General features: G+C 47.6%; 1 protein-coding gene across 4 annotated transcripts; it reads right to left on the bottom strand.

Moving 5' to 3' along the window:
* Positions 1-450: 450 nt before the first annotated feature.
* Positions 451-27469, bottom strand: SMUG1 (single-strand-selective monofunctional uracil-DNA glycosylase 1). 4 transcript variants are annotated; one of them, XM_061563370.1, is made up of 3 exons: positions 27446-27469; positions 9491-9929; positions 451-8982 (listed from the first exon to the last, which is right to left on the bottom strand). In XM_061563370.1, exons 1-3 carry the CDS (start codon positions 27454-27456, stop codon positions 8416-8418), a joined length of 1017 nt encoding a protein of 338 aa, XP_061419354.1. In that variant the 5' UTR covers positions 27457-27469; the 3' UTR covers positions 451-8415. The 4 variants fall into 4 exon arrangements, with proteins under 4 accessions (XP_061419354.1, XP_061419356.1, XP_061419353.1 ...); XM_061563372.1 differs by having other exon boundaries at positions 27442-27462; XM_061563369.1 differs by having other exon boundaries at positions 27342-27456.

Here is a 27469-nt window from a genome sequence, read left to right as displayed (position 1 = left end):
ACTCACCACTGATGTTGGCAGTAAGCTGAACATCGAGCTAGGCTAGCCAGGTTTGTTGTGCAGTGTGATAACCACTACACGCAACTGCTCCCCACAAAACACACACGTTTACAAGTATGTAAAAGACAAACAGCTGCCAGATTAATGGGTAAAATCCCTACTCTAAACCACAGTACAATATTAATCAAGGAAAGGTAGTAATCAGAATACCTTTGTAAGTTCCACAACTCTATCGAATACATTTACATTTAATTTAGACTTAAAACTTTCGTAACTGCAGGAATTCATATTCTTGGTTCTTTCGGTAAAGTCACGTAGATAGAAAACAAAAATCAAAATGAAAAGCATAAAAGCCCACGACGTTTCGATCGCAACACAAGCGGTCTTCTTACTGCCAACATCAGAAGAAGAGCACTTGTGTTGCGATCGAAACGTCGTGGGTTTTTTGTTTTTAATTTTGATTTGTTTTCTAGCTACGTGACTTTACCGAAAGGACCAAGAATATACATTTACATTAACTCGGACATTATTCGGTAAAACAAAATCCGCGAACGAATTTGGCCACGATTTCGCCACAGAGCGTCACGGTTGTGATATATTAACTACCTCGCTTGGTACGCAGGAGGTCGTGGGTTCGATCCCAACCCTGAAGCCTGCTGCTGTATATTTGGAGTTTGCGTGTCTCTCTCTCTCTCATCATCACGGTGGCTAGGAGATGTTAACTACCTCGCTTGGTATGCAGGAGGTCGTGGGTTCGATCCCAACCCTGAAGCCTGCTGCTGTATATTTGGAGTTTGCATGTCTCTCTCATCATCATCACGGTGGCTAGGAGATGTTAACTACCTCGCCTGGTATGCAGGAGGTCGTGGGTTCGATCCCAACCCTGAAGCCTGCTGCTGTATATTTGGAGTTTGCGTGTCTCTCTCTCTCTCATCATCATCACGGTGGCTAGGAGATATTAACTACCTCGCCTTGGTATGCAGGAGGTCGTGGATTCGATCCCGACCCTGAGGCCTGCTGCTGTATATTTGGAGTTTGCGTGTCTCTCTCTCTCATCATCATCACGGTGGCTAGGAGATGTTAACTACCTCGCTTGGTATGCAGGAGGTCGTGGGTTCGATCCCAACCCTGAAGCCTGCTGCTGTATATTTGGAGTTTGCATGTCTCTCTCTTTGTGGTCGTGTGGATTTTTCTCCGGATCCTCCGGTTTTTTTTCCCCTCCACATTTAGAAACCAGCCTTCAGAGTATCTGGCTGATATGAATATCCACGTGATAAGTCAATTCGTTGAGTTATAATTTACGGCAAGGTAGCTTTTGAAAAAGAGCTATAATGTTCAGTGGGCTTTTCCTGGTAATATGTAAATAGTTTAGTTTAGTTTATTTGCGAGAAACGTCACGGTGTCTTTGCGTCCGCAAGACAAGATGAAACGTCCCTTCGAAGAGATGGAGTGCTCAATTCACATTACTGTATGCATGTATGTTGAACTTCTTTCGCACCGTACGTAGCCAACTGTGCTAATCGGAGGTACCCATAGAAGGACAACAAACCAAACACAAAAAGCAGTTCTAAAGAAATTAGTTTTCAATCTAGATGATTCAAGTTCAAGTTCATTTATTAGGTATAGCATAGCTCCCATTGGCTTCCTGATATCGGAAGGAAGAGCGTTCCAGACGGCCGCAGAAGCGCATCTGAAAGCGCGCACGATGCGGTGAGGGTCTTTGTTCGATGGTTAGCCAAAATCCGCCGCTGCTGCGAGGATGACCGGAGTTTGCGTGACGGTTTCCTTTGGCCAATGCACGTGTCTCATTGGCGAACGTTGCCTTTAAACCGATTTTTCTTTTTGCCGACGACTCCATCACCTACGATCGTGATTAATGGGGCAAATTTGCAAAGGTGATGCTTTGCTCGCTTAGTCGAGACGTGAATGTTGCTCCCAAATGCTATCATGTGGAGTGGGTGAGTTTTTTTGGATGCTGGGGGAAAAAAAACTCAGGCGTGGAATATATCAAACCAATGCATATGACCTGGAGCAAGCAAGACCTTGGATTCAGGAATTGAGTGAAGGGACTTCAAAGTAAACTGGGGCATGGACTTCAGAAACTGGATGGTCTAGAAGATTCTAGATTTGAAGCTTTCGTGACTGCAAGGATTCATATTCTATGGTCTAGAAGAGCCAAAAAATATGGACGTGCATTGTCAAAGCATAGACTGGAACTGCGGCGTGGATTGGCAGAGCCTTGGTCTCACACGTGGCCACCACGGCCAGGTTCTGTGCAGCACTACAGCAACACAAGAGTTCGGCCAAAGCCAGCAATGCCCTAGGTGAAGAAACGTTTCCCCGAATTGGCCCAGCCAATGTATTTGAGCTCCGTTATTTCAAGTATCCTGGAGACGGAGTGTTTCCCAACGAACCAATGCCAAGGCATTAAACCGTCACTTTTGGAGACCTGGATTCAGAGCCCTGGAACTAACGCAGGGCTCGGCAGCCTGCGGCTCCGGTGCCGCATGCGGCTCTTCGCAGACTGCTTAGTGACGTGACGTATATGTGTGTATGTGTGTAAAGATGGGGAGCGGTAGTGTAGCGGTTAGCGCGCTGCACTAAGAACCTGGCTAACCGGCTTCGATTCCCGCTCACGGCCAACACCGGTGACGATTATTTGAACCGATACTGGGCCTCCCCTAGGTCGACTCAGCCTCAAATGAGTACCCGGTGCGGTGTGTAAACATCACCACTGGGGAGACAAAGGTGGTCAGTCGTGGTGCTGGCCCACCCACCCCCTCGTGTGCCGTGCCGGCCTTCATAGGTGCTCGCTAACAGCACTTGCCCCAACGGTCTGTTGAAGCTGTTGTAAAGATGGCGGCTTTGTGTAAAGATGGCGGTTGATATGGCAGTTGAGGAGGTGGAGCTGCTGAGCGACCGCGTGATTCAGATTGTGTGCGAGCGTGTGCGTAATTGAGTTTGAAAGAGAGTATGTGTGTGAAGTTAGGTGCTCTATGTATCTCGGTGTTTATTCGTGTGCGGTAATATCGCGTTTCTCGACCGTTTATTGTTTGATGCCTTATTTTGAACGTTTTTCTCAGCGGTTTGTCTTGGTGCGATTTTATTTTATTTCCGACAGCGTGCGTGTACACTATCCTGTATTATTTGTATGTGTATTAAGTGTCTGTATTTTGTTTTTGTCCACGTGTTATTAGTGTCTGTGTATTAGTGTCTGTGTATTATTAGTGTGTGTGTGTATTATCTGTGTCCTCGTGTCTGTGTATCAGTGTGCCGGGAAAGGTCCTGGCAAGGATTATTCAACATCGCCTTGCCAGGCACATGTGTATGTGTGTATGTGCTAGGCACGCTGATGAGAGGCTTGCGGAGTCCCAATGTGCTTTCAGGAAAAGGCGGTCCTGCACAGATGTCATATTTTCACTCCGTCTGCTACAGCAGAGGTCTAGGGAATTCCAACAAGCCCTACATCTCTGCTTTATTGACCTGGTCAAGGCCTATGATACCATCCACAGGCCAGGGCAGTCGGCAGTTCTTTCTGCTTTCGGAGTCTCTGACTCTCTGCTCACAATCATTAAGGACCTTCATGATGGTGGGCAGGCCCGGGTAATACTACGTGGCTGGGAGTCGGAGCCATTTCCTGATCACCTAGGGGTGCGACAGGGATATCCTCTGGCTCCCACATTATTTAACATCATCTTTTCCCACGTAGTTCGAGAAACTTTCCATGGTTATACCGGAGGAATTTCCATCTGGTACAGATACAACGGGAGGCTGATCGATGCCGGAGTGCAGTCGAAGGATACCTCCCTATTGGTCAACCATGTTACGTATGCTGATAAACTGGTGATTGCTGCTCACTCAGAAGAGGAGTTGGAAGCACTGCTGCTAAACCTGGAGTGTCCCACTAAGAGGTGGGATCTTAGCATCAGCCCCACCAAAACTAAGCACCTGCCTGGATATTTTGTGCCACCAAACACTCCACCCCCTCAGCTCCCCATTGGTGGTGGAGAGAGTGGAGAGTTTCCCATGTCTGGGCAGTGTGCTCATGACCGGCTCCGGTTTGACATGGCACCTGGGTCTGTTCGGAGACGTCCTGTCAGCGAGCCTTCGACACTTCACGTGGCCTCAAAGTGCACCTAGCACAGGCGCCATGGTGACATCACCGTCATTTAGTAGCGAATGGCGGGTATTGATATTGCTATATTAATGTATTTAGTGTATGTGTATATGTGTGTATGTGTGTATATATTCACGTGCATTGTGGCTCTTGAGATAGTGTTTTGTAACGAATTCGTGAGAAAAAAATGTCTCTTCTTGTTATTTTGTTTGCCGTCCCCATGGTACTAACGCTATGTTTCAACAACCATTTGCAAGCATGCTCAGCCTCATAAAAAATGGCCCGGGAAGGGTCCAGGAACAACAGCACAACTCTGATCTCTGGCCCCGTGTTTCACGGACCGTGCTGCTGTGTGTAATCGGCTCCTGCCACCTGTCTCCCCGGTCCCTCCTTTTCGCTATCCAGCGGAGAGCGATTCACTCCCGCCCGGTGATTCAGCTGTTACGAATGAAATGTATTTTCATAGTCGACAGTGGCTTGGCGTAATGGCATTTGATACCCATTCATCTCCACTAGAATTCGATGCACAATTCGAGTGTGATTAATAGTAGAAAAAGCTTTCCTAAATCCATCTTGCGCACACGATTGGTTGGTTTCTAACTATCCGTTATAAATGCAACATTGAGCATACAGTTTGCCTGTGATGTGCAAAAATAACCTGCATCTATTCACACACTCACAACTCCATAATGCATGCATTCTGAGCTTTGAGAATTTATATTATTCAACGAGTTGATGCATCGGTACATGTCTGCACCCTCCTTGCCCTGCATGGCTGGTTTGGAGGAAACGTGAGATTTTTTTTAAACCTAGATTTGTGTTCGTTTTGGCTTCTCCAAGCAAACATATATTGCTTCTGTAATTTGCCCCCCCTCCCACCCTCGTTTTTAAAAACAAAAACACAGCCGTGGGTCGAGTTCACACAGGAGACGCCACGCGAACGTGGCATCTCTCACGCCGTGACGTTATGAAAAGCTATGAGGGGCGGCCCGAGTTGGCGCTGCGGTGATGCGATGTTAACCACCTCGCCTGGTATGCAGGAGGTCGTGGGTTCGATCCCGGCCTTGACACCTGCTGTATGTTTGGAGTTTGCGTCTCTCTCTCTCTCCTCGTGGTCGCGTAGTTTTTTCTCCGTATCCTCCGGTTTTTCCCTCCACATTTAGAAACGACATGAGTTTAGAGTATTTGGCTGCTACGAATTTCCACGTGATGATAAGTCACTTCATTGAGCTATCATTTGTGGCCAGGTCACTTCTAAAAACGAGCTGTATAGCTCAGTGGTCCCGTATACCTGGCAAGGTAGTTAACATTTTTCCACCGTGGTACCGTGAGGGCCCTGCACTGACTCGGCTCGGATGCGCCAGTGGACAAAGTATATCTGTGGCGCGTCATCTGCGGTGGGGACAAGTGGCACAGCTATCGAGTGTACAGGTGGTGTAACTGCAGCTGGACTGGCGGGCCTAAGCACCGGCCTCCAAACAGAGGGGGGGGAGGGGAGGGGGGAAATGGACAGGAAGTGGGGGGGCCTATTGCAGTCCTTGCATCGGCGCTCATGTAAACAACGCTTGGCTACTATGTGGGAATCCTTGGCTGAGCCTACTCGCTCAGTCCACAAACCGGACTGGCTTGATTCCCAAAGGTTTGTGGAATATAATATAAGCACTGCCTGTGTGAGTGCACTGTGCCAGACAGAATCTGCGAGGTTATTCGTCGAAGCCCTGGGTCACCACCGGATCCAGATGCGACCCGACTCGCACCTCAGCAGAAGTCGCAAACAGGTTTTGATTCCTTACCCGTACTCGTACCCGGCTGCACCAGGGTCGCAAATGGGTACCCGTACCCGGCCGGGTACGGGTACCCCCGTTCCCTACCCGTACCCGCACCCTACCCGAAATGAGTGACAAAACGGTTACTCACCAGTGACTCACGGCCTACCCGTACCCGGCCGCACCAGGGTTGCAAACAGCTACCCGTACCCGGCCGGATACGGGTAGCTGGGTATCGGGTAGGGTACGGGTATCGGGTACCCGGTTTGCGACCTCCGCACCTTAGTCAAGTCACCGACAGGTATGTAAAACACGATGTCTTATACACTGACATCATACCCTGCTCAGAACTAAAAAAAGTATTAGATGCACAACGCAATGCACGTTTGCCTCTGCGGGTAAAATAACAAGCTGGCATGCCAGTCTATTAAGGGAGCCTTTGTTTTGTCAGGGGATTTTACTACACAAAGACGTGTGGATGAGGAAGCACAAAAACGCACGCACTGATGCACAGGTGCACGCTAATGCGACCGTTGCCAACTGTCCTGGTTTGTCCAGGGTTGTAATTTTGTTGAAGTGGCTGTCCTGGGAAATCTGTCTTCCCGGAACATTAAAAGTAAAAAAAAATCGTTGCTAAAATTATAAAATTACAGCATTGGGAGATGATCAATACATACGTTGGGATAGTTCCAAAGGTATCTTGGCGGTGTCTGCAACGCGTTGGCAGTACCATTTTTTTAAAGGCCTAAACAATTAATAAACGTTGGCATTACATAATGCCAGTGGGCCTACGCGGTAATATAGCACCGTGTTAAAAAATGCACGCCGCTGGTGCGGCCCAGGTCACTCGAGCAAATGAATGAGACTATCCTGCTTGCTTGAGTGTTCACCTGGTTAAACAAAAACCTGAAAACTTTAACAAATTGTGATTTTTTTTTTCGATTGTAAGAGCCGTTTCATTTCCATTTTCTTTTTGGGGGGGGGGGTCACAACTTCCTTTAAGAGAAGCGATATGAAACCCTGAACCGGTCAAGACAGGAGCATCCGACTTCCAACAATGCCGTCGCGACACATGCAACCGCATACCTGTTAATCCCTTATCAGTGCCTACCTTATGACAGACCAATTCTGACTTTATTGGTCACCCCGTGCCCTTAGAAATCTCAACGTCAATCCTACAAAGTTCCATCACAAGGGAGAAACACAAATAGACACAAATTATGGGGTTTCGCCCGTATTGAAACGGCTGTACGCCGTATGAACCTGAAAACTTAATTTCCCTGTACACGAATACGGGTAAACCGTGTGGGTCGACAGGTATGCAACCGAACACTGGCACAAACAGTTCTTTCAAACTCGCTTGCCCGAAACGTCTGACTTCACCCTTGGGGTCACTCTCCTACTTCCCATCCTGCCCTCTGTGTAGAGTCGGCTGGGTCCACAGACTTGCGGCAGCAGTACTCCTCCACTGCTGGCGACCGTCACAAGATCCCATGTGTCGGCAATGTCTCCACGTCATTCCTCTCCATTCGAGATGTTAACTACCGTGCCTGGCATACAGGTCGTGTGTTTGATCCCCGACCCTGACGCCTGTATATTTGGGGTTTGCATGTGCTCCCCGTGGTCGCGTGGAATTGTATCCCAGTCCTCCAGTTTTTCCCTCCATATTTAGAAACGTGTGTTTAAAGTATTTCGCTGCGATACATTTCCACATAAGCCACCTTGTTGAGCTATCATTTGTGGCCAAGTCGCTTCTGAAGAAGAGCTATATCGCTCAGTGGGCCTTACATGGTAAAACAAAACATAGTTTCGTTTAAATTTCGATTTAAAGCTTTCGTGACTGCAGGAATTCATCTTCTTGGTTCTTTCGGTACGTGACTTTACTGAAAGAACCAAGAAGATAGTTTCGTTTAATTAATATTTTTCGGAATCACCCTATCTCTGTTAGCTTGCATTATTATGACCCACACCACGGTAACTTTCAAACACAGTTTCCTCCTACTCATCATCATCACCACCACCATCAGCCAGAGTAAATCCACTGCTGGATGAAGGCCTAACCCTAGGCTGCCGCCACCTCTCAAAATTCTGCGATGTAACAATCCGCCAGGCACCTGCGTATGAAACGGATTTTATTGCTCCCATCACCTCCCGTCCTCCTACTCTCACTCACGCGCAAATCCAGTGTGGAAGGAGTAGAACTACGATCTAGAGGGATTCTCTAGAATTTTTTAGAATCCATCCAAATCGTAGTAATCTACAATCGCTCTAGTTGAAGCCATCAATGGCCTGCAGTGGAATGAGAAAAAGGTGCAGGGTAGCACATTTCCGGCTAGAACATCAGCTCACGTGCAGGTGAAAGGCGGATTACTGCCTTGCAACGATAGTGAGAGATGGTGGCGGACGAGGGAGCCCTTTATCCAGCAGCGGATTGAGCACGACTACAACTCCCGTCCACCGGGGCAGCGGCACGGGCAAGCCACCCGTGGGGCCCAGCACCTTGACCTTACGGCAAACACAACCAGCGCCCAACTACCCGGCGCACTGGCCGATCTCCCCGTCCTCCGTCGTGAGCAGCTCCAGGATGCCGATCTCCTGCATCGTCCGGCGCGCCACCGCGTCCCACCCGCGGTTGGCCCGCGGGTTGACGGGCGACGGGTGCATGAGGAAGGCGACGCGGACTTCGGCGGGCCCCATCCCACCGGCTTCGAGGGCGTCACGGGCACGTCGTTCCGCGTAGCGGCCCAGGCCCACCACGACGCGCACGCCCAGCGCCCGCACGGCGAGGCAGAGAGCGGCGTCGCAGGCCTGCACTAGGGCGCGCCGCTGGGCCGCGGGGAGCTCGGGGGGTGTCACGTTCTTGCCGCTCTCGGCGAGGAAGGCGAGCGGGCAGTAGTTGTGCACGTAGCAGCGGCGGAAGAAGGCGTCTGGGGGGCCGCAGAGGCTGCGGAAGAAGCCCCAGAAGCGGGCGCCGCTCACCTCGCTCTTGGGGCACGCGAGGCCCAGGACGGGCCGCTTGGGGTGGACGTGCGGCGGCTGGCGCACCTCGCCCGTGATGCGCAGCCAGTCGCGGACCACCGACACCTCGCCGAACGGCACCTGCGGGGCGGGCGGGCGGGCGGGCGGGTGGGCGGGCGGGCGGGCGGGTGGGTTGGATGGATGGGATATGTGAGAGCACAACAAGTGAAACACCGCGTCACCGCTCAACCCAATAAATTGAGTATCGTGCAACAAGAATGATTCTCACGGGGCAAAGCGAGTGGGAAAGTGCTGGGCCCTGTGTGTACCAGAGGTCACTCTTGACCAGATCTGTGGTAGGTCTGCGATATCCGCTTTCATGGGCCATTTCCTAGCTGTAAGGCTCGCATTGCTCTGCAAGAGATCCGAATGATTCTTCATCTCACGAAATTATACTGGAGGAAACCACCCCCCTCCCCTGCCCCGCCAAGACCTAAAAAATATACGTACACAGAACGCATCGCTACCAACCGTACACCCGCTTCACCACCAACCACCACAGCCCTCACGCTACAACTCACGCACCACGACTCACGCACCACAACTCACGCACCACAACTCACGCACCCCGCCACCACGACTCACGCACCCCGGTCTGCGACATGCCGAAGGGCCCCGGGTTCATGCCGAGGAAGAGGACGTCCTTGGGACCGCGGCAGTACGCGGCCACGAATCGGCGGTGCGTCTCGGCCGCGTACTCCGTGGGGTTGTACACGTAGCGCACGGGGTCGCCAAAGCTCAGGCGGCTGAGCACGCCGTTGAGCGTCGCCTCCACCTCCAGGAAGCTGCAGGCGAAGGCCGTGGGCACCAGGCGCTCGGGGCTGAGTTCGCCACCGGTACTCGCCGCGTCACACGCCACCTCTTGCGCCGACGCCGCCGATGCCGCCTCCGGGGAAATTGCAACGTCCGCGGAGTTCCCATCATCGTCGTCGTCGTCGATCGTGCCGCAGGCTCGCTTGTTCCTCGGTTCCGGATGCTGCGGTTGTTGTTGTTGTTGTCGTCGCTTTGTGGGCAGCATCGTGGCTACCCTGGGCAGCACAGGAGAAGCATCGGCGTCCGATTGAATATCGTTCGACTACCATTCATCGTCAACGCTGTACAGCGCTCCCGTTATGCTGCTATAGTGCTCCACATGCCGAGAGCTGCTTCTCGAGCAGAAGTTGAGTTCCTTGAGTAGCTCCCAGCACTTTGAACGAACCGTCGGACGTCATGCCAAAACAACATGCGCAAAGTTGAAAGCGTGAATAAGTTTGCTCCGTCCGCCTGTCCGGTCTGTAACATTGTGCGATAACGCTTCAAGAGAGGTACCGATGTGAACAAAAGTTGCGTTGCCATTCGAGGCTTAGCCTTAGAGAAAACCGGTGGAATTGATCAACGGTTTGGCCAAAACTTTGAGACGGAATTTGCCTCTGTGTCTGTGCCCTGATGGCAGAGCAGCACCCCCCCCCACCAAGTTCCCAATGACGTCATTACATTGTACATCATCAAACACGTGTTCAGAGAGCATTACCGAATCAAACGCATTTGCACGATATTTCTTCGACGTGCTGTGTCGTGAGAAAGATGTTTGCTTTACCATTAATAACTCAAGTGGTATGTATGTTGAACTTTTTAAAAACAGCTATATAGCTCAGTGGGCCTTGCCTGTTAAAATAAAAAGTTGAGTTTTTTGCGTCCACAAGACATGCGGTGAAAGGTCCCTTTTGAAAGATAGAGTGCTCATTTCACATTACTGTATGCATGCATGTTGAACTTCTTTCGCATCGTACGTAGCCAACCGTGCTAATCGGAGGTACGGGGGAAGGACAACAAACTAAACATAAAAAAACATTTCCTAAGAAATTCTTTTTCAATCCACAGGCAAGTGGTACAAGGTTGATGTCGCCAAAATGTATCACACAAAGAAATCACCTTTTCCCAAATGAAAGGTTATGGGTAACGATTAATTGTAATCGCAAAGTGCTTTCCTACAAGGGCACGGCATGTTAATCGATTAGGACTGTACAGCACAGGGGTTCGGCAACCTGCGGCTCCGAACCGCTTCGTCGTGACGTTTATTTAAGGACCATCGCCATCTCGTATTCACATGCATTGCGGCTCTTGAAAGATTGAGCTTCTTACCGAATTTGGAAAACACGTTCCTTCGGAGTGGGCAAGTAGGAACTTGGTTGGACAGCGCGTCACGTGGTGCTGAGCCCGCCCCAAGCGCTCTATGAAATACAAATCGAGGGCGTGGCTGTGCACGACAGACAAATAATCCCTGGTGGGCAGTGTGGAACTGTTGTTCCTACCTGTAAAATGGCTCTTCTTGCTATTTTGGTTGCCACAACATTTACTCAACATTTTACTCGAATTGTAAATGTTGCGGGTTTACTCTCCAACACACCGGTGTGCATGAACTAGTAACGAATTGGCACGTTTCATTTACGTGACAAACCTTTACTAATTGTCTGTGTCGGATGGCGGCGGGTTTAACGACACATTTATATTTACACGATCTAACCCAATAAAAAAAAAACGTTATTGCTGTTCGCCAAGTCACTTGACAGTCGTGTAAAACACTTATTCCCACTCGTTGGGAGTTTGTGATGCGGGCCCCCGGCTCGTTTCCCGGGCCGGGCTGTGGAAACGCGGCATGATGGACTGGGCGATACGGGTGCTCGCTCGCGTTCGTGATGTATGTGCCTGAGCTCAGCAGTTTATGATGGGCCTTTTTATTCCCTAATAGCCCCACTTCTGTGCATCAAACGCACTGCGCCGTAACCTACTTTGAGGCTTAATAAAGCCCTCCGACACCCGTGCATTCATTGTCTACTCTCTCCGGCACGGCATTAGAAATATTGTCATGCCAAAGCGCAATTAGAACTGTGATGTATTGCTGCGCTCATAGTTCCGCAAATCCCTGACCACTAAAGTGAATGTCGCGATATTGGGTTTACCTAAAACATCAATACCGGGCTGTGTTTTGCATACAATTGCACGACTCTGTAGAATAACACAGGCGCGTGCGGGTGTGTGCGGGTGGGTTTATATATAGTGGAGAGCGGTGGCGCATTGGTTAGCGGATTGCGCTGCGAACCTCCCCCCGCAACTTGGGTTCCATTCCTAGCCATGGCTAAGAGCAGCGGTGTTATCGAAACTTGTCTTCAGTCTCTTCTAGGTCGAAGTAACATTTTAAACGAGTAACGCATGCGGTGTGTAAACATCCACACTGGAGACACAAAGGTGGCCAGGAGTGGTGCTGGTCACACCACAACTTTGTGGATAAAGCTGCCCCTAATAGGTGCTCATGAACAATGTGTATGCGATGGTGGGGACCTTTGTCTTAATGTAGGTTTATATTAGGCAAGTTATAATTAATATGCCAAGGCTTTGCTGGCTTGTATGTCAGTGATTTTTTGCCAGATTTAATTTGCTCTTACGGAACCCAATATTTGTTACTGTATTATAGCCTTGCATCCTCTGTCAATTTGGTGAATTTACCATGAAGAAATGCTCTTCAACTCATGTTCGATGTCGACCACAGTTAGATTTGCTATTGTGACTTGCAACTATGATTGAACAACCATGAATTCCTTTGTATAATTTATTTTACTATTCTTGTAAAAAATTTTACTATTCTTGTAATTTTTTTCTTCACGTAAATTTGTCGTATTTACAGAGTTTATGTATGAATGTGTAAATATTCTACTTATGTAACTGCCTCTGAATTTTGTCCCCTATCGCTGACCCCAGCTTGGGCTGGACCCCTGTGAGAAAAGAGCTTCATAGCTCATCAGGTTTATATTTTCCCACTTTAAAAAAAAATCAGTAAATTTCTATGGCTATATATAAATGTGATTAGAGTCTCTATGTGGTCATGAATAAACTGGAGTATTCCTGGTGAAATACCTTTCACAAAGGAAGAGATAACCCTTTAAAAAACAATTCACACAAACAGGTTGGCACCCTACTTGCTGTACTTACGAATACCCAATTGAGAAAACATTTTCCCAACCCTCCTATCCTCACGCCAAACTGGAAAAAAAAACATTTCCACCAGAGCCACGGAGTGAGAGTGGGAGAGATCGAGCGAGCGAGTGATACACACGAAATAGTGAAATTAATCATGGCGCAATTTGCATCCCCGCGCTATTAATAAAAATTACGGTGACATGAGAGAGTGGGATCTGTTGAGTGGCACCGCACTTGTCCGATTACTACAGCAGACATCACAAAGACAAATCATGCGCAGGAAACATGCATCTGTGCTTCATTGGCGATTACAAATTACGCACTATTACAACATTATTGTAAAATATTGATCTGTCAAGCAATCTCGCATAGGATGTATTATTCATTTGAAATGCTACTGAACGTAATTTCCTTTTTTTATTGCCTTACTTATTAATATTTCATTTCTGGCCACTCGGTAAATAACGGGCATCCAAGGCACGTGCTTAAATTGCATTAAACAAGGGCTTTGTCAAATGCTTCTGCAGCGATATCTTTGCTTAAAATCAAAACGGCAGTCAATCGTGATCAGTGCGCCTCAAACGGCTACGAGCAATGCAATTAAGGCCCCAAATTCGTTTCTGAATCCATGAGGAAATGTAATTTTTTTATTGAGTAATATAAAATAATAAACACTGACATATCACACAAACTGTGATCGAGACCGCCACGGGAATAGGTAAGGGTGGATCGAATTGTCGCAAATTCAGGGTCGCAATTCTATTTAAAAGATTCATCTTTAAAAAATTGTGAATGGTAGTGCCTCTAGTGGCTGTAGAGGTCAGAGTACCCAATAACATACAGTATATGTAAATTGAAAAACATTTAACCTTATTTTGAACAACTGAATACATATGTTGTGTAGTAGAACCACGCGGAAACGGAGTTTACTGTAAGGGCGATTGCCCTTTATTAACACTATCACGTTCAGCACTCAAGCTCACACCAGGGGCAGGTGCTCTCTATCCTTGATCCTTACCCTAGACCCCCCAAACTCTGTCGTCCTACCCTCGGCTATCCATGGGCTCTCTCACTCGGACCGGGGCGGGGGCTCATCCAACACCCCCCGGCAACGAGGAGAGAAGAACCCACGCTCTCTCAGCCAATCCTTACTGAATACTTGGAGCCCCGCTCTCGACTATCCCCTTGGCTCTCCGACTCGTCTGCCCCGGACGGGGGTTCAGCCAACACCGTCCGGCGACGAGCGGGAGAGACCTCCTGCAGCCGATCCTTGCCCCGGGCTCCCACAACGACCCACGCCTTCATCACGGGGTCCTCCTTAAGTACCCCTTGGGCGGCACCTCCCCCTAACTCGGACCCGCCTTTGTTCCCGAAGGTACCCCCTTACAGCACCCGTGACATGACGTCATCCTCCGCTGTCAACTCGCTCGCACCTCCCTCTGTACGCCCTCTCATGGTTGCTCACACTACTCCTCTACACATATAATAGTGTCATTCGTACCTAATAAACTATACCACATTGGACGGTCAACTCAGCCCAATGTCCTAACAGGGCTTATAAAATGAGTACCACTTTGTGGGGCATTGTTGTGTATATGCCCCCTTTTTATTTTTTTTTAATATTAATTTTTTTTAAGAATTATTCTGCCAACATAGATAATATCGTTTTTTTTAATAGACGCGGCCACGTGGGAACGAACACGCCCCCACACTTCCACAGAGGCCCCCACACTTCCACAGATGCGCGCATACCTCATTTCAAAGGAGAGAGGACATGAAAGGGGGGGCAATAAGGTAATAAAAACTCCCCTAAACTCACACAAGAGGAACAAGGGAGGGGGGGAATTGCAGGCGGGGGGGGGGGGGGGTCAGCAGGACATCGTTTTGTTAAAAAAAAAAACCACAGAACCAGGCACCATGGAGTAAGAGATAATTATATTCTGAACAAAGATAAGCCGGGATATCAGATTAAATAATCACAAGAAGTCAAATAATAAGTACGGAATTAAAGTAGAAGAGGAATCAAGGGCGGAGAAGGCTCTCAAAATTAACCAAACACAACACCCATGGGAAGCGAGCAACACGGCCGCCTTTGTCTTTCCGAGAGGATCTCCACACACAGGCACCAAGCTAGGAAATGACACCCATAAAGGGGGCAATGGCTCAAAGGAAATTAACACGTCTTCGAATAAATAAGCGCATGCGCCGGGTGCTCCCACCGTGGAAACAACCGCCTTTGTCTCCCCACAACACGGACAAACACGCACGCGAAACACACGGACGGACACACACACGGACGCAGATGGTCCACCCCCACAGGAAGGTTTTATGACACAGCTTTTGAACAACTCGGGAAGCCGAGTGGAATTTTCCGATATAAACCGAAGGAAAATCCATACAACTCAGATCGACAGGGGCTCTGGCCTCCATCACAGATCGTCAGGGGCTCTGGCCCCCATCACAGAGATCGACAGGGGCTCTGGCCCCCATCACATATCGTCCGGGCTTCGGCTCCAACACACATATCATCCGGGCTACGAGCCCATCTTCGGCTCCACCACAGATCGACAGGGGCTCTGGCCCCCATCACAGATCTCCAGGGCTGTGGCTCCATCTCTCCTTGTCGCCGCCAACGAAGAAGCTCCTGTCATTCAGAATGACGAGGTTTGCGGAGTAGCGACGCGTAGCTACAAGCCGAGGTCTGCACCACCTGAGAAGAATCGCTACCCTGAGTCGCAGAGCTGCGAGTGAAGCCAACAAAGACGCCAACGTCCACCCTGCCACGAACGAAGCATCGCTCCTCGTCAGAGTGACGACCAGCGAACAACCCGCAGGAAAGGCGGAGATCGCTGAACGAGCGCCAACTTGCGCCACCTTGCGCCACCGTGCGCCACCTTGCACCACTTTGCGCTGAACGTGCGCCACCGTGCGCCACCGAGCGACACCGAGCGACACCGAGCGACACGAGCGACCGAGCATCTTCAAGGACAGCATCGTGCCAACTCGTCATCTAGCAGTAGAAAGAGAGAGCGCACGAGCAGCACCAAGCCCCCGGAACCATCAAGCGCCAAGCAAGCAAGTTTCGTCAAGGAACATCGTGCCAACGCCGCTCAATCCAGCAGTGGAGAGAGAGAGAGAGAGCAAAAGCCGAGCGACACGCCGAGCGAGGGAGCAGCAGGAGCTGTTCGTATCCTCCCACACCACACAAGCTAACGACACAATTAATATTACGAGGGGACAACGCACACACAGCACGCACACGAATAAGACTTTAAAAGAAAAACTGTCTTTTCGTTTCAAAAAGGGTTGCCATTTCGAGGTGGTGCGTTCAATATCAACTGATCGTGCAAAGCAGTTGCTGCCGTCGAGTTACATAAATGCATAAGAGTTTTCGTTATTCATATTGCATAATTGCATAATTTCGCAACTGCATAAGTTTTTGTCGTTCATATTAGTTAATTGCATAATCTTGCCCATGAATTATTGACGCATGTTTGACCTGCATGATAGAATGTCACGTGCTTGTTAGAATAAAATTGTTATCACAGAAGCATATCGAGTGTTCCTTCCAAGTCCATGCAAAACTGTCTTATTCTTGACAACTGTATCCTGCGATGAGATATGAAAATGGAGACCTAAAATATTATAACACACACTAGGATAATCGGTAAATGAATCTATGATAATCGTGTTATCCTGATTGATAACTCTGGATAAACGAAACTAAGCAAATTATCATAACTGCACACATTAACATAATCGCAAGCCTCCGCATAAATTACTACGATTATCTCCGTGATTATCATAATTTATGCATATAATTACACGCATTATCATAATTTATGCATATTAATACACACACTATCATAATTAATGCGATTTGCGCATTTTTCGGAAAATTATTAATTTTTATTATTTTCATAAAAATTTCATAATTCCAAGACATACAACATAATGGGCGGCGTCGTCCGGGATCTCTCACAGACAGTGTTTTGCATGGATGATGGAATGAATCACTTCGTGTTAACCAGAATATCAGGATCGAACATTGCATGGTAATTGTGAACGGGCGGAAAACAAAAAACGCCCTCTAAGGTTAAAACCCAGAATAGCAGGTTAAAACAGAGACAGTGGAATTAAGATAATATCGTATCAAACCAATTGCATCCTGTGATAAATGGTGTTAGAGGTACGCACTCTGAATCGGAAAATAACAGATAGCTCGAGTCGAATTGACTACACTCTGTGAGATAATTGTTTTATATGCACTCTGAAAGGGAATGTCAAAGTAACTCCCGCCACACCTTGAGATGCTGGGATTAAGAATAATTTTTGAATGGGTTACGGGATACGGGGAGCTCGTATTTAAACGTACCGACCAATCTGTTACAAAGCAGTACAGTCAGAGAGACATATGGGAAGGGAGCTGTATCGATAACACGAACACACCTCGGGGGAAACTAATTGACTGGATAAAAGGTAACGAAGGCGAACACGATGCAAAAACTGCAGAGAAGGCAGGACAGGACTCATTCCTTCTCACACAGGCATACAGACAGGGATTGTGGAATGAGGGAAAATTTGGAAAGGAAACGGGAGAGAAATCAGTGCTCGCGACACCAGCGAAACTCACAGACGTGGATCCACAGAATAAATATGGAAGTGACATTAAATCACACTCTTGGGTACGTGGACAGAGTCCAGGGACTAATCGCACAAAAATTATGGATATCGAACAAAAAATCATTGACAAAGGGAAACCCTCACAATTCGAGAGAAGGAATGGAGAGATACATATGCAAACAAAAACATGTGAGACTGACAACTTCACAGATAGAGGGAGGAAAAATGTTAAAGTAAAATCGCCAGGACATGGTACACTAAGGGCAGAGGCAAAAACTGAAGGGAAATGGCAACACGAGCGACACGGCACTGGGCGCGCACACAGAAAATGCACACCACTTAAACACAAGCGACACAGCACAGACCAAAGTGACAGATTGCCTGATGATAACTTGTTTGATGATGACGCTGTCGGCAATCAACTTTCGGAATACCTATTCACCAGTAAAACCCTTAAATTGATGGACAAGGCTCTAGTCAGAATTCCCGATTTTGACCCCCACAATAAGACTATGGATATCCACACACATATCGCAACCGTAGAAGAGGAGGCAATGATTAGAGGGCTGAGGAGACGGGATGAAAAAGCGAGTTTGTTGAAACGGACCTTACATAAAGAATCTATTCCATGGGTAAAGTCACTACCACACAAGGTTAGAAATGATTTTAAACAACTGAGCCTGGCAGTGATTCGGAAGTTTGGAGAATATTCGACACTCACTGAGGGGTTTTATGCTGTAAAATCGATGACCCAGGGCATGGACCAAGATCCACGTGACTACCTCGTCCAATTTAAAAGAGCGTATTACGCAGGCGATGTGAATCAATACCACGAAGGAGATAAAATGTTCAAAATTATGTTTTTTGAATCCTTGAGCCCAGAGATTACAGAAAGGGTGAGAATGGTTTTGAATCCAGAAACCGCATCCTTACGCCGCATAGAGAGCAAGGCGTACATGGCATGGTTATACAGAGCTAAGAATCATAATTCGGATCCAGAACACAGGGAGAGGGATGAGGAACCCAGCCTCTCAGAGAGGAATAAAAATCACCGAGCAGTCCCACCATGCAGGACGGAGCAGAAACGCACGCACACATGGCAAAATAACCCAGAGAGAGGTTGGCACGAGAATGAGAGCGGCACAAAGCCGAACATTCAGGAGAATCGCAGGAGGGAGAGGTTCAGAACAGAACCATATCAACACCCCATGCCACGACACACACAAGATCAAAATTACCCACAAAGATGGCGAGGTAACAATCCAGGAAAAATGTGGCACCCAAATGGGAGAAATACTTGGCCAAAAATGTACGAGAATCGCAGGAGGGAGAGGTTCAGAGCAGAACCATATCAACACCCCATCCCACGACACACGCAAGGTTCAAATTACGCACAGAGATGGCAAGATAACCACCTAGCGGGAAGGTGTTACACAGACCGCGGAGGTATGGATGCGAACATTCAGGAGAATCGCAGGATGGGAGGTCAAACACAATCGATCCAATTCCGACCAATTCTTCCACCGGCTATACCAAGAGGGAATAGAGGAATAACACAGAATGCGGTCCAAATACGTGATGAACCATCCACAGTGAGTGCGAGCGAGCGGCCAACACGCGCCCCACCCGCCGAGGTGTTAAACCCTGAGCAGGCTGCAAGTGACAGGGCTGAATTGAAGTGTGATCGGACGGTGGATAGCAGACAGCAGAGACAAAGAGAGAACACAGAGACACGCCCTGAGGAGCGCAGGCGTGAGCCTTTGAATGGAAAATATCCAAGGGAAACCAAAATGTATGTGGATCGGAGTGCTAAAATGGAGACGAATGTTCATGACATATCAGGAATGGTGTTGGAATCTAACACACTCGTAAAAACAAAGAGGGCAACATTACGAGGCACAGAATTAAGTCGACACACTGACTCGGCAAATGTGCATGTAATCGCAGAGAGAGCGAATGCCACGAACCAAGTGTCAAAGTGGGTCGTGTGCGCGAATTCTGGTTACGTGCAGCACAATTTTTCACCACACACTCCCACGACGCGAGAGAGTGAGAGAGGAAACTACAAAAACGAACCCGAAAACCGTGATCAAATTATCAAAGTGATAAGTGGTAAACCAGGCAACATGAGGAAGGTAACGCATAAATGCGTTCGAAACCGCTACCTAGCGTTTCCCAGGATTTAACAAAAACAAAAATGAATGTTCGTCAGAGTTATGATGTATGAGAACCGATGTAACGCAATATCGATGTTAACGTGTGTTATTTTCTTTGCTTAATTCAAATGTAACCAGGATTTAACAAAAACAAAAATGAATATTCGCCGGAGTTATGATGTATGAGAACCGATGTAACGCAATATCAATGTTAACATGTTGTTATTTTCTTTGCTTATTTCAGATGTAACCAGGTTAAGATTGTAATACGTGCACGCGCGTCGTAAGAAATAACCGCCGAGAGTAAGGGCGGCTGATGGGATGCATGACATAAAAAGGGGGCATTACTTTGTTTGAAAATTCGCCAGTGGCCAAATCGACCCCTGATAATTTTCAAAAGGGCGGACTGTTGTGTATATGCCCCCTTTTTATTTTTTTTTAATATTAATTTTTTTTAAGAATTATTCTGCCAACATAGATAATATCGTTTTTTTTAATAGACGCGGCCACGTGGGAACGAACACGCCCCCACACTTCCACAGAGGCCCCCACACTTCCACAGATGCGCGCATACCTCATTTCAAAGGAGAGAGGACATGAAAGGGGGGGCAATAAGGTAATAAAAACTCCCCTAAACTCACACAAGAGGAACAAGGGAGGGGGGGAATTGCAGGCGGGGGGGGGGGGGGGTCAGCAGGACATCGTTTTGTTAAAAAAAAAACCACAGAACCAGGCACCATGGAGTAAGAGATAATTATATTCTGAACAAAGATAAGCCGGGATATCAGATTAAATAATCACAAGAAGTCAAATAATAAGTACGGAATTAAAGTAGAAGAGGAATCAAGGGCGGAGAAGGCTCTCAAAATTAACCAAACACAACACCCATGGGAAGCGAGCAACACGGCCGCCTTTGTCTTTCCGAGAGGATCTCCACACACAGGCACCAAGCTAGGAAATGACACCCATAAAGGGGGCAATGGCTCAAAGGAAATTAACACGTCTTCGAATAAATAAGCGCATGCGCCGGGTGCTCCCACCGTGGAAACAACCGCCTTTGTCTCCCCACAACACGGACAAACACGCACGCGAAACACACGGACGGACACACACACGGACGCAGATGGTCCACCCCCACAGGAAGGTTTTATGACACAGCTTTTGAACAACTCGGGAAGCCGAGTGGAATTTTCCGATATAAACCGAAGGAAAATCCATACAACTCAGATCGACAGGGGCTCTGGCCTCCATCACAGATCGTCAGGGGCTCTGGCCCCCATCACAGAGATCGACAGGGGCTCTGGCCCCCATCACATATCGTCCGGGCTTCGGCTCCAACACACATATCATCCGGGCTACGAGCCCATCTTCGGCTCCACCACAGATCGACAGGGGCTCTGGCCCCCATCACAGATCTCCAGGGCTGTGGCTCCATCTCTCCTTGTCGCCGCCAACGAAGAAGCTCCTGTCATTCAGAATGACGAGGTTTGCGGAGTAGCGACGCGTAGCTACAAGCCGAGGTCTGCACCACCTGAGAAGAATCGCTACCCTGAGTCGCAGAGCTGCGAGTGAAGCCAACAAAGACGCCAACGTCCACCCTGCCACGAACGAAGCATCGCTCCTCGTCAGAGTGACGACCAGCGAACAACCCGCAGGAAAGGCGGAGATCGCTGAACGAGCGCCAACTTGCGCCACCTTGCGCCACCGTGCGCCACCTTGCACCACTTTGCGCTGAACGTGCGCCACCGTGCGCCACCGAGCGACACCGAGCGACACCGAGCGACACGAGCGACCGAGCATCTTCAAGGACAGCATCGTGCCAACTCGTCATCTAGCAGTAGAAAGAGAGAGCGCACGAGCAGCACCAAGCCCCCGGAACCATCAAGCGCCAAGCAAGCAAGTTTCGTCAAGGAACATCGTGCCAACGCCGCTCAATCCAGCAGTGGAGAGAGAGAGAGAGAGCAAAAGCCGAGCGACACGCCGAGCGAGGGAGCAGCAGGAGCTGTTCGTATCCTCCCACACCACACAAGCTAACGACACAATTAATATTACGAGGGGACAACGCACACACAGCACGCACACGAATAAGACTTTAAAAGAAAAACTGTCTTTTCGTTTCAAAAAGGGTTGCCATTTCGAGGTGGTGCGTTCAATATCAACTGATCGTGCAAAGCAGTTGCTGCCGTCGAGTTACATAAATGCATAAGAGTTTTCGTTATTCATATTGCATAATTGCATAATTTCGCAACTGCATAAGTTTTTGTCGTTCATATTAGTTAATTGCATAATCTTGCCCATGAATTATTGACGCATGTTTGACCTGCATGATAGAATGTCACGTGCTTGTTAGAATAAAATTGTTATCACAGAAGCATATCGAGTGTTCCTTCCAAGTCCATGCAAAACTGTCTTATTCTTGACAACTGTATCCTGCGATGAGATATGAAAATGGAGACCTAAAATATTATAACACACACTAGGATAATCGGTAAATGAATCTATGATAATCGTGTTATCCTGATTGATAACTCTGGATAAACGAAACTAAGCAAATTATCATAACTGCACACATTAACATAATCGCAAGCCTCCGCATAAATTACTACGATTATCTCCGTGATTATCATAATTTATGCATATAATTACACGCATTATCATAATTTATGCATATTAATACACACACTATCATAATTAATGCGATTTGCGCATTTTTCGGAAAATTATTAATTTTTATTATTTTCATAAAAATTTCATAATTCCAAGACATACAACAGCATCCTATCACAAAAGCCTGGTGCTTGTCACAGCAATGTGGAATTTCTGCTACTGGCTCAGGACCACCAATGGAGCTGGATACTGCCAATCACTCAATGGTGTGGAGATACAAGTGCAATCCACTGCTGAATTATGGTTATCCAACACCGTGCGGGTCGTGGGGGTTATATGACCATTCTTCATCGTGGAAGTCAACATGGGTTGATGAAGACGGGTAGATGTTTCTGCACTGTCCTATTCTGTCCACTATGTAGCCCCAAAACCGATAACCTGTAAGTTGAACTTCTTTTGGACCGTACGTAGCCAACCGTGTGAATCGGGGGTGCAGGGAAGGACAACAAACTAAACACAAAAAGTACCTCTAATTTTTTTGTATCTAGATTTAAAAGTGCATAGCTCCAGTAGCTTCCTAATATCAGAAGGAAAGGCGTTCCAGATGACCACAGAAGCGCATCTGGAAGCGCACGATGCGGTAACCGCCTTTGTTCGATGACCAGCCAAAAGCCACTGCGAGGATGACCGGAGTTCGCGTTATGGTCTATGCCCCTTGACGAGATGAGCAAGATGTATGCATGGTGGTCACTCATTCAATCACTATCCGGGCTCAAATCGGATGACATCAGCCACATTGAGTGATGACGTGGCCCAGCAGTAGCGCATTCGCCGCTTGTCACAAAGGTGCGTTGTTCTAACCCGGTGGCCGCCCTGGTTATTACCGTGGGTGTATTTAATGTGCATAAAATGCAAGCCGTCTGCTCCAAAGTATACGTTAATGGTCCCATTACCGTCATTCGCAAGAGTCGGCCATTATGTGCTGGTGTCACGGTCCACATTTGTAAAATTAAACCTCGATTGCTCAATTGGGATTTACACGCAGCAATCATTGGCCCGAATGTACAAACTTGAAAAAAAGTCAAGATACTTACTGAGGCTATCCTGGGTAAACAAGCATGATAATACATTCTGTCCAATTTGGTCATAAGCAGTGATATACACTATATATTAGGTGTTAGATCATATAGACCTACTTAAATGTAGCAACCAAATTGCTTTAATTGCATTTGCTGAGCAGATCTACAATAAGATAGCAGCCAGCACCTGAGAGATTCGGGTAATATTGGAATGAGAGATATACATGTTCTCATCTGGCATAAGCAAAACGGCCTACGCTTCAAAAGTATCCGTTGGCAGATTACCAGGGTTGTGGATTCAACGTAACGTACATCAATAAATTGATATTTTCACAATTTTGCTTGTCTTGAAACGATGGTGCTGATATGCATTCACTGTAGGCTGTGCGGCTGGTGGGTTGTGTAATATTTTCGGATGTGTGAAAGCGACACATTTTCTGCTTAATAATTGCGTTGTTATATTCTCCACAACGATGCGTGCGATTCTTTATCTTAACGTGAGAGATGTTTCAGCCGCTCTTCCTCGCTTGAGGCTCAGTCTCTCAGTGCCCACGAGACCAGCAACGTCTTGCGAGTAATAAATAAAATTACATTTCTAAAATATCTTGAACGTCTATTTTACGGCACGTGCCTGCGCGATTTGGTAATTTCCTGCAGGAAGTATGAAAAATAAGAATTGGTTTTACCCTTTCTGGCAAAAAAACAGGTGTTAAGATGTTCAAAAACCAAATACATCCCTTTTTGCAAGGAATTAAATCGGATTTATTCACACATAATTGTGGTAAAACAAGCAAACAAACATGCTCTGATAATTTTTGCATTGTCTTTGAAACTGATTGGCCTACACCTTCTTCTATATGGCCTTGTCTCACCAGTGTTAGACCAGACAAACGCCAAAAGGCGAACATTACAAAGACAATGCAACATTTACAGCTCGGGGTGGAGGAGTTATATTTATGGGACCTTTTTGTCAGAATCAAAGTGTGAAAAATAAGAATAGGTTTTACACTTTCTGGCAATAAAACAGGTGTTAAGATATTATATTCTTGGTTCTTTTGGTAAAGTCACGTAGAAGGGAAATAATACATTTAATAAAATAATTATTTCCCTTCTACGTGACTTTACCGAAAGAACCAAGAATATGAATCCCTGCAGTCACGAAAGCTTTAAATCAAAATGTAGGTGTTAAGATGTTAAAACACCCAACAGATACCTTTTTGCAAGGAATACAAGTCTGCATTAACCACACGTGCTTGTGGAAAAACATGCAAACAAGACATGCTCTGATAATTGTATAATGTATGCATTGTCTTTGAAACTGATTGCGAGTGACCGTGACGGGAATGGAACCACCGGTCCCACGAAAACCGACCATCTTGACCACAAAGCCACGGAGCCGCCATAGTCTAAATTAATGATGATATATGGTAATAGGATCCAATATTGCTTTTTGTTAAGCATATATTTGTGCACCTATACACAGAATTGCTCATTTAGCCCCTAAGTATTAATGCATTCTGAATACCACTCCATCAATCACTTTGGGTTACGCATTTCAAACGCTGGGCATTTCGTGTATACTCTAAATTATTATGTTTTCATATGCATGATTACCACAAAGGTTACTGGTCAGCAGAAATGAATGAACCAGATTACGGAGAGTTCACAGTAAATAGCAATTGTTATACTTCACTATCCTTTAGTTATATAGGATATCATCCTCAATGAGTCTCAACAGTCTTCTTGGTTCTTTCGGTACAGTCACGTAGAATGGAAATAATAAAATAATAAAAATAAAACATCATAAAATAATTCTCACGACGTTTCGGCCACAACGCAAGCAGCCGTTCTCAGGTGAAGAACAGGTCTGTCGAGAAGACAGAGTCTGAATGACACACCCCAGGCTTGGAGCGTCTATTTAAGCTGGCATGGAGGGGGAAGAGCGCCTTGAGTCTCAACAATATTTATCAGGAGGGTCCTGCAATGGTCATCATCAACACCTGCCATGATAATTCCACTGCTGGATGAACGCCTCACAAAGCCCCCTTTGTCATCGCTCACAATCTCGCACCTACACACGAGTTAATCACATTGCTCTTTGATGGATGGCCTCTTGTGCACATATCCCTCCTTGGACTGCCACTCAATAGTTAGTCTCAAACTGTCCGCCATCATCGCTTTTAGCAATGTGTTTTTTCCCAAAAGCACTTACATGATGTCTCTAACCTGCGTTGTTATCCATTCCATTGGTTCCTCTATGTTTTTGTATTGCCAAGGTTTTGATGGATTAATTTTTTTCGTCAATTACAGAGTGGATTATTGACATAATACTAAAAATGCACGTTTGGTAACTGGGAAGAAACCGGGAAAAACCGGAGAAACCCCACGCATATGAGAGAGGGGAACATTCAGAAAAACCTACAAAACCCTCTATGTTGAACTTCTTTCGCACCGTACGTAGCCAACCGTGCTAATCAGAGGTGCCAGGGAAGGACAGAAAACTAAATTTGTTTATGGACCCACTAAAGACTGAACAAGCTCAAGATCTGCATTTCGCGTGGATTTTTTTTTTCGCCATCGGTTGAGCAGCACACAATTAAACACCCAACAAACCGCACCACCAACATTTTAATAGGAAATAACACAATACGTGTCTCGAATTGCACAGGGCTACAAGATATATATAGTTTGAGAGGATATGGGAGGGAATTTCAAAGTCGAAACCAGACAACCAGGGCGGACCATGCGCCATCAACGACAGCGGAGTAATTCTAGATTTGAAGCTTTGGAGTAACCAATTGAAGTCCATGCCAGAGGTCGCAACCGGGTACCCGATACCCGTACCCTACCTGATACCCGTACCCTACCCGATACCCGTATCCTACCCGATACCCGTACCCTACCCGATACCCGTACCCTACCCGATACCCGTATCCTACCCGATACCCGTATCCTACCCGATACCCGTACCCTACCCGATACCCGTATCCTACCCGATACCCGTATCCTACCCGATACCCGTATCCTACCCGATACCCGTATCCTACCCGATACCCGTACCCTACCCGATACCAGTACCCTACCCGATACCCGTACCTTACCCGATACCCGTACCCTACCCGATACCCGTACCCTACCCGTACCCTACCCGATACCCGTACCCTACCCGATACCCGTACCCTACCCGATACCCGTATCCTACCTGATACCCGTACCCTACCTGATACCCGTACCCTACCCGATACACTACCCGATAAACGTACCCTACCCGATACCCGTACCCTACCCGATACCCGTACCCTACCCGATACCCGTATCCTACCCGATACCCGTACCCTACCCGATACCCGTACCCTACCTGATACCCGGCTACCCGGCCGGGTACCGGTACCCGTTTGCGACCCTGGTGCGGCCGGGTACGGGTAGACCGTGAGTCACTGGTCAGTATCTGTCACTCATTTCCCAACGTCTTGTCTCTTCTCACAATTCAAGTTGCTAGAATCAACCCACCCGCGCCTGCAACATGGCTTCATCCCAGAGGTCGCAATCAGGAACCCGATACCCGTACCCTACCCGTACCCGGCCGGGTAGGGTACGGGTGCGGCCGGGTACGGGTATGGTTTGCGACCTCTGGTCCATGCTCACAGCAAGCACAGTAGCAGCGATATAAAGAGGAGGCGGCTGACAGCAGCCGGTGTGTGAGCGAGTGCCAGGAGTGAAACGATGAGTGTTGGATCAACAATCAACTTCACCGCTTTACGCTGCACTCCAAAGTCCAGCACACGGAATATGTGAATACGGTACATCACGCGACCAGCGTAACAGGCTTATATCGAGTGTGTATCAAACAAATTAACTATTTAGCGTTTGCTAAACGCGTACAGCGCGCATGTATACACGTGCACACACACGTGTAAAACAACACACGTACAGTACACAGTACAGTGTCTGCAGTATTGCAGTCAACACGCGCTGCGGGCTAACGCAAAACCGAGGTCCCCGCGCGTTAGAAACAGCGTACACGTAGAAAGGCGACATGTTACATTACGAGCAAATGAATGTGAACCATGACAGTGAATAAGAATGCAACACACAGACGTTGAAGCGCCGTGTTTACATACGGACCGCCGCGACATCCCTTTGTAATGA

This window comes from Lethenteron reissneri, chromosome 31, assembly GCF_015708825.2.
Source record: "Lethenteron reissneri isolate LAM-NWPU_2019-01 chromosome 31, ASM1570882v1, whole genome shotgun sequence".
Lineage (NCBI taxonomy): Eukaryota > Metazoa > Chordata > Hyperoartia > Petromyzontiformes > Petromyzontidae > Lethenteron > Lethenteron reissneri.
Note: the sequence above shows the minus strand (reverse complement) of the source record. Positions and strands in the feature narration are given on the sequence as shown.

What these genes read in the sequence shown, in the direction of transcription:
- SMUG1 (XM_061563369.1), bottom strand. An exon ending in TCGGCATGTCGCAGACCGGG is followed by an intron (nt 8,983 to 9,490) that starts GTGCGTGAGTCG and finishes CCCGCCCCGCAG; the next exon opens with GTGCCGTTCGGCGAGGTGTC.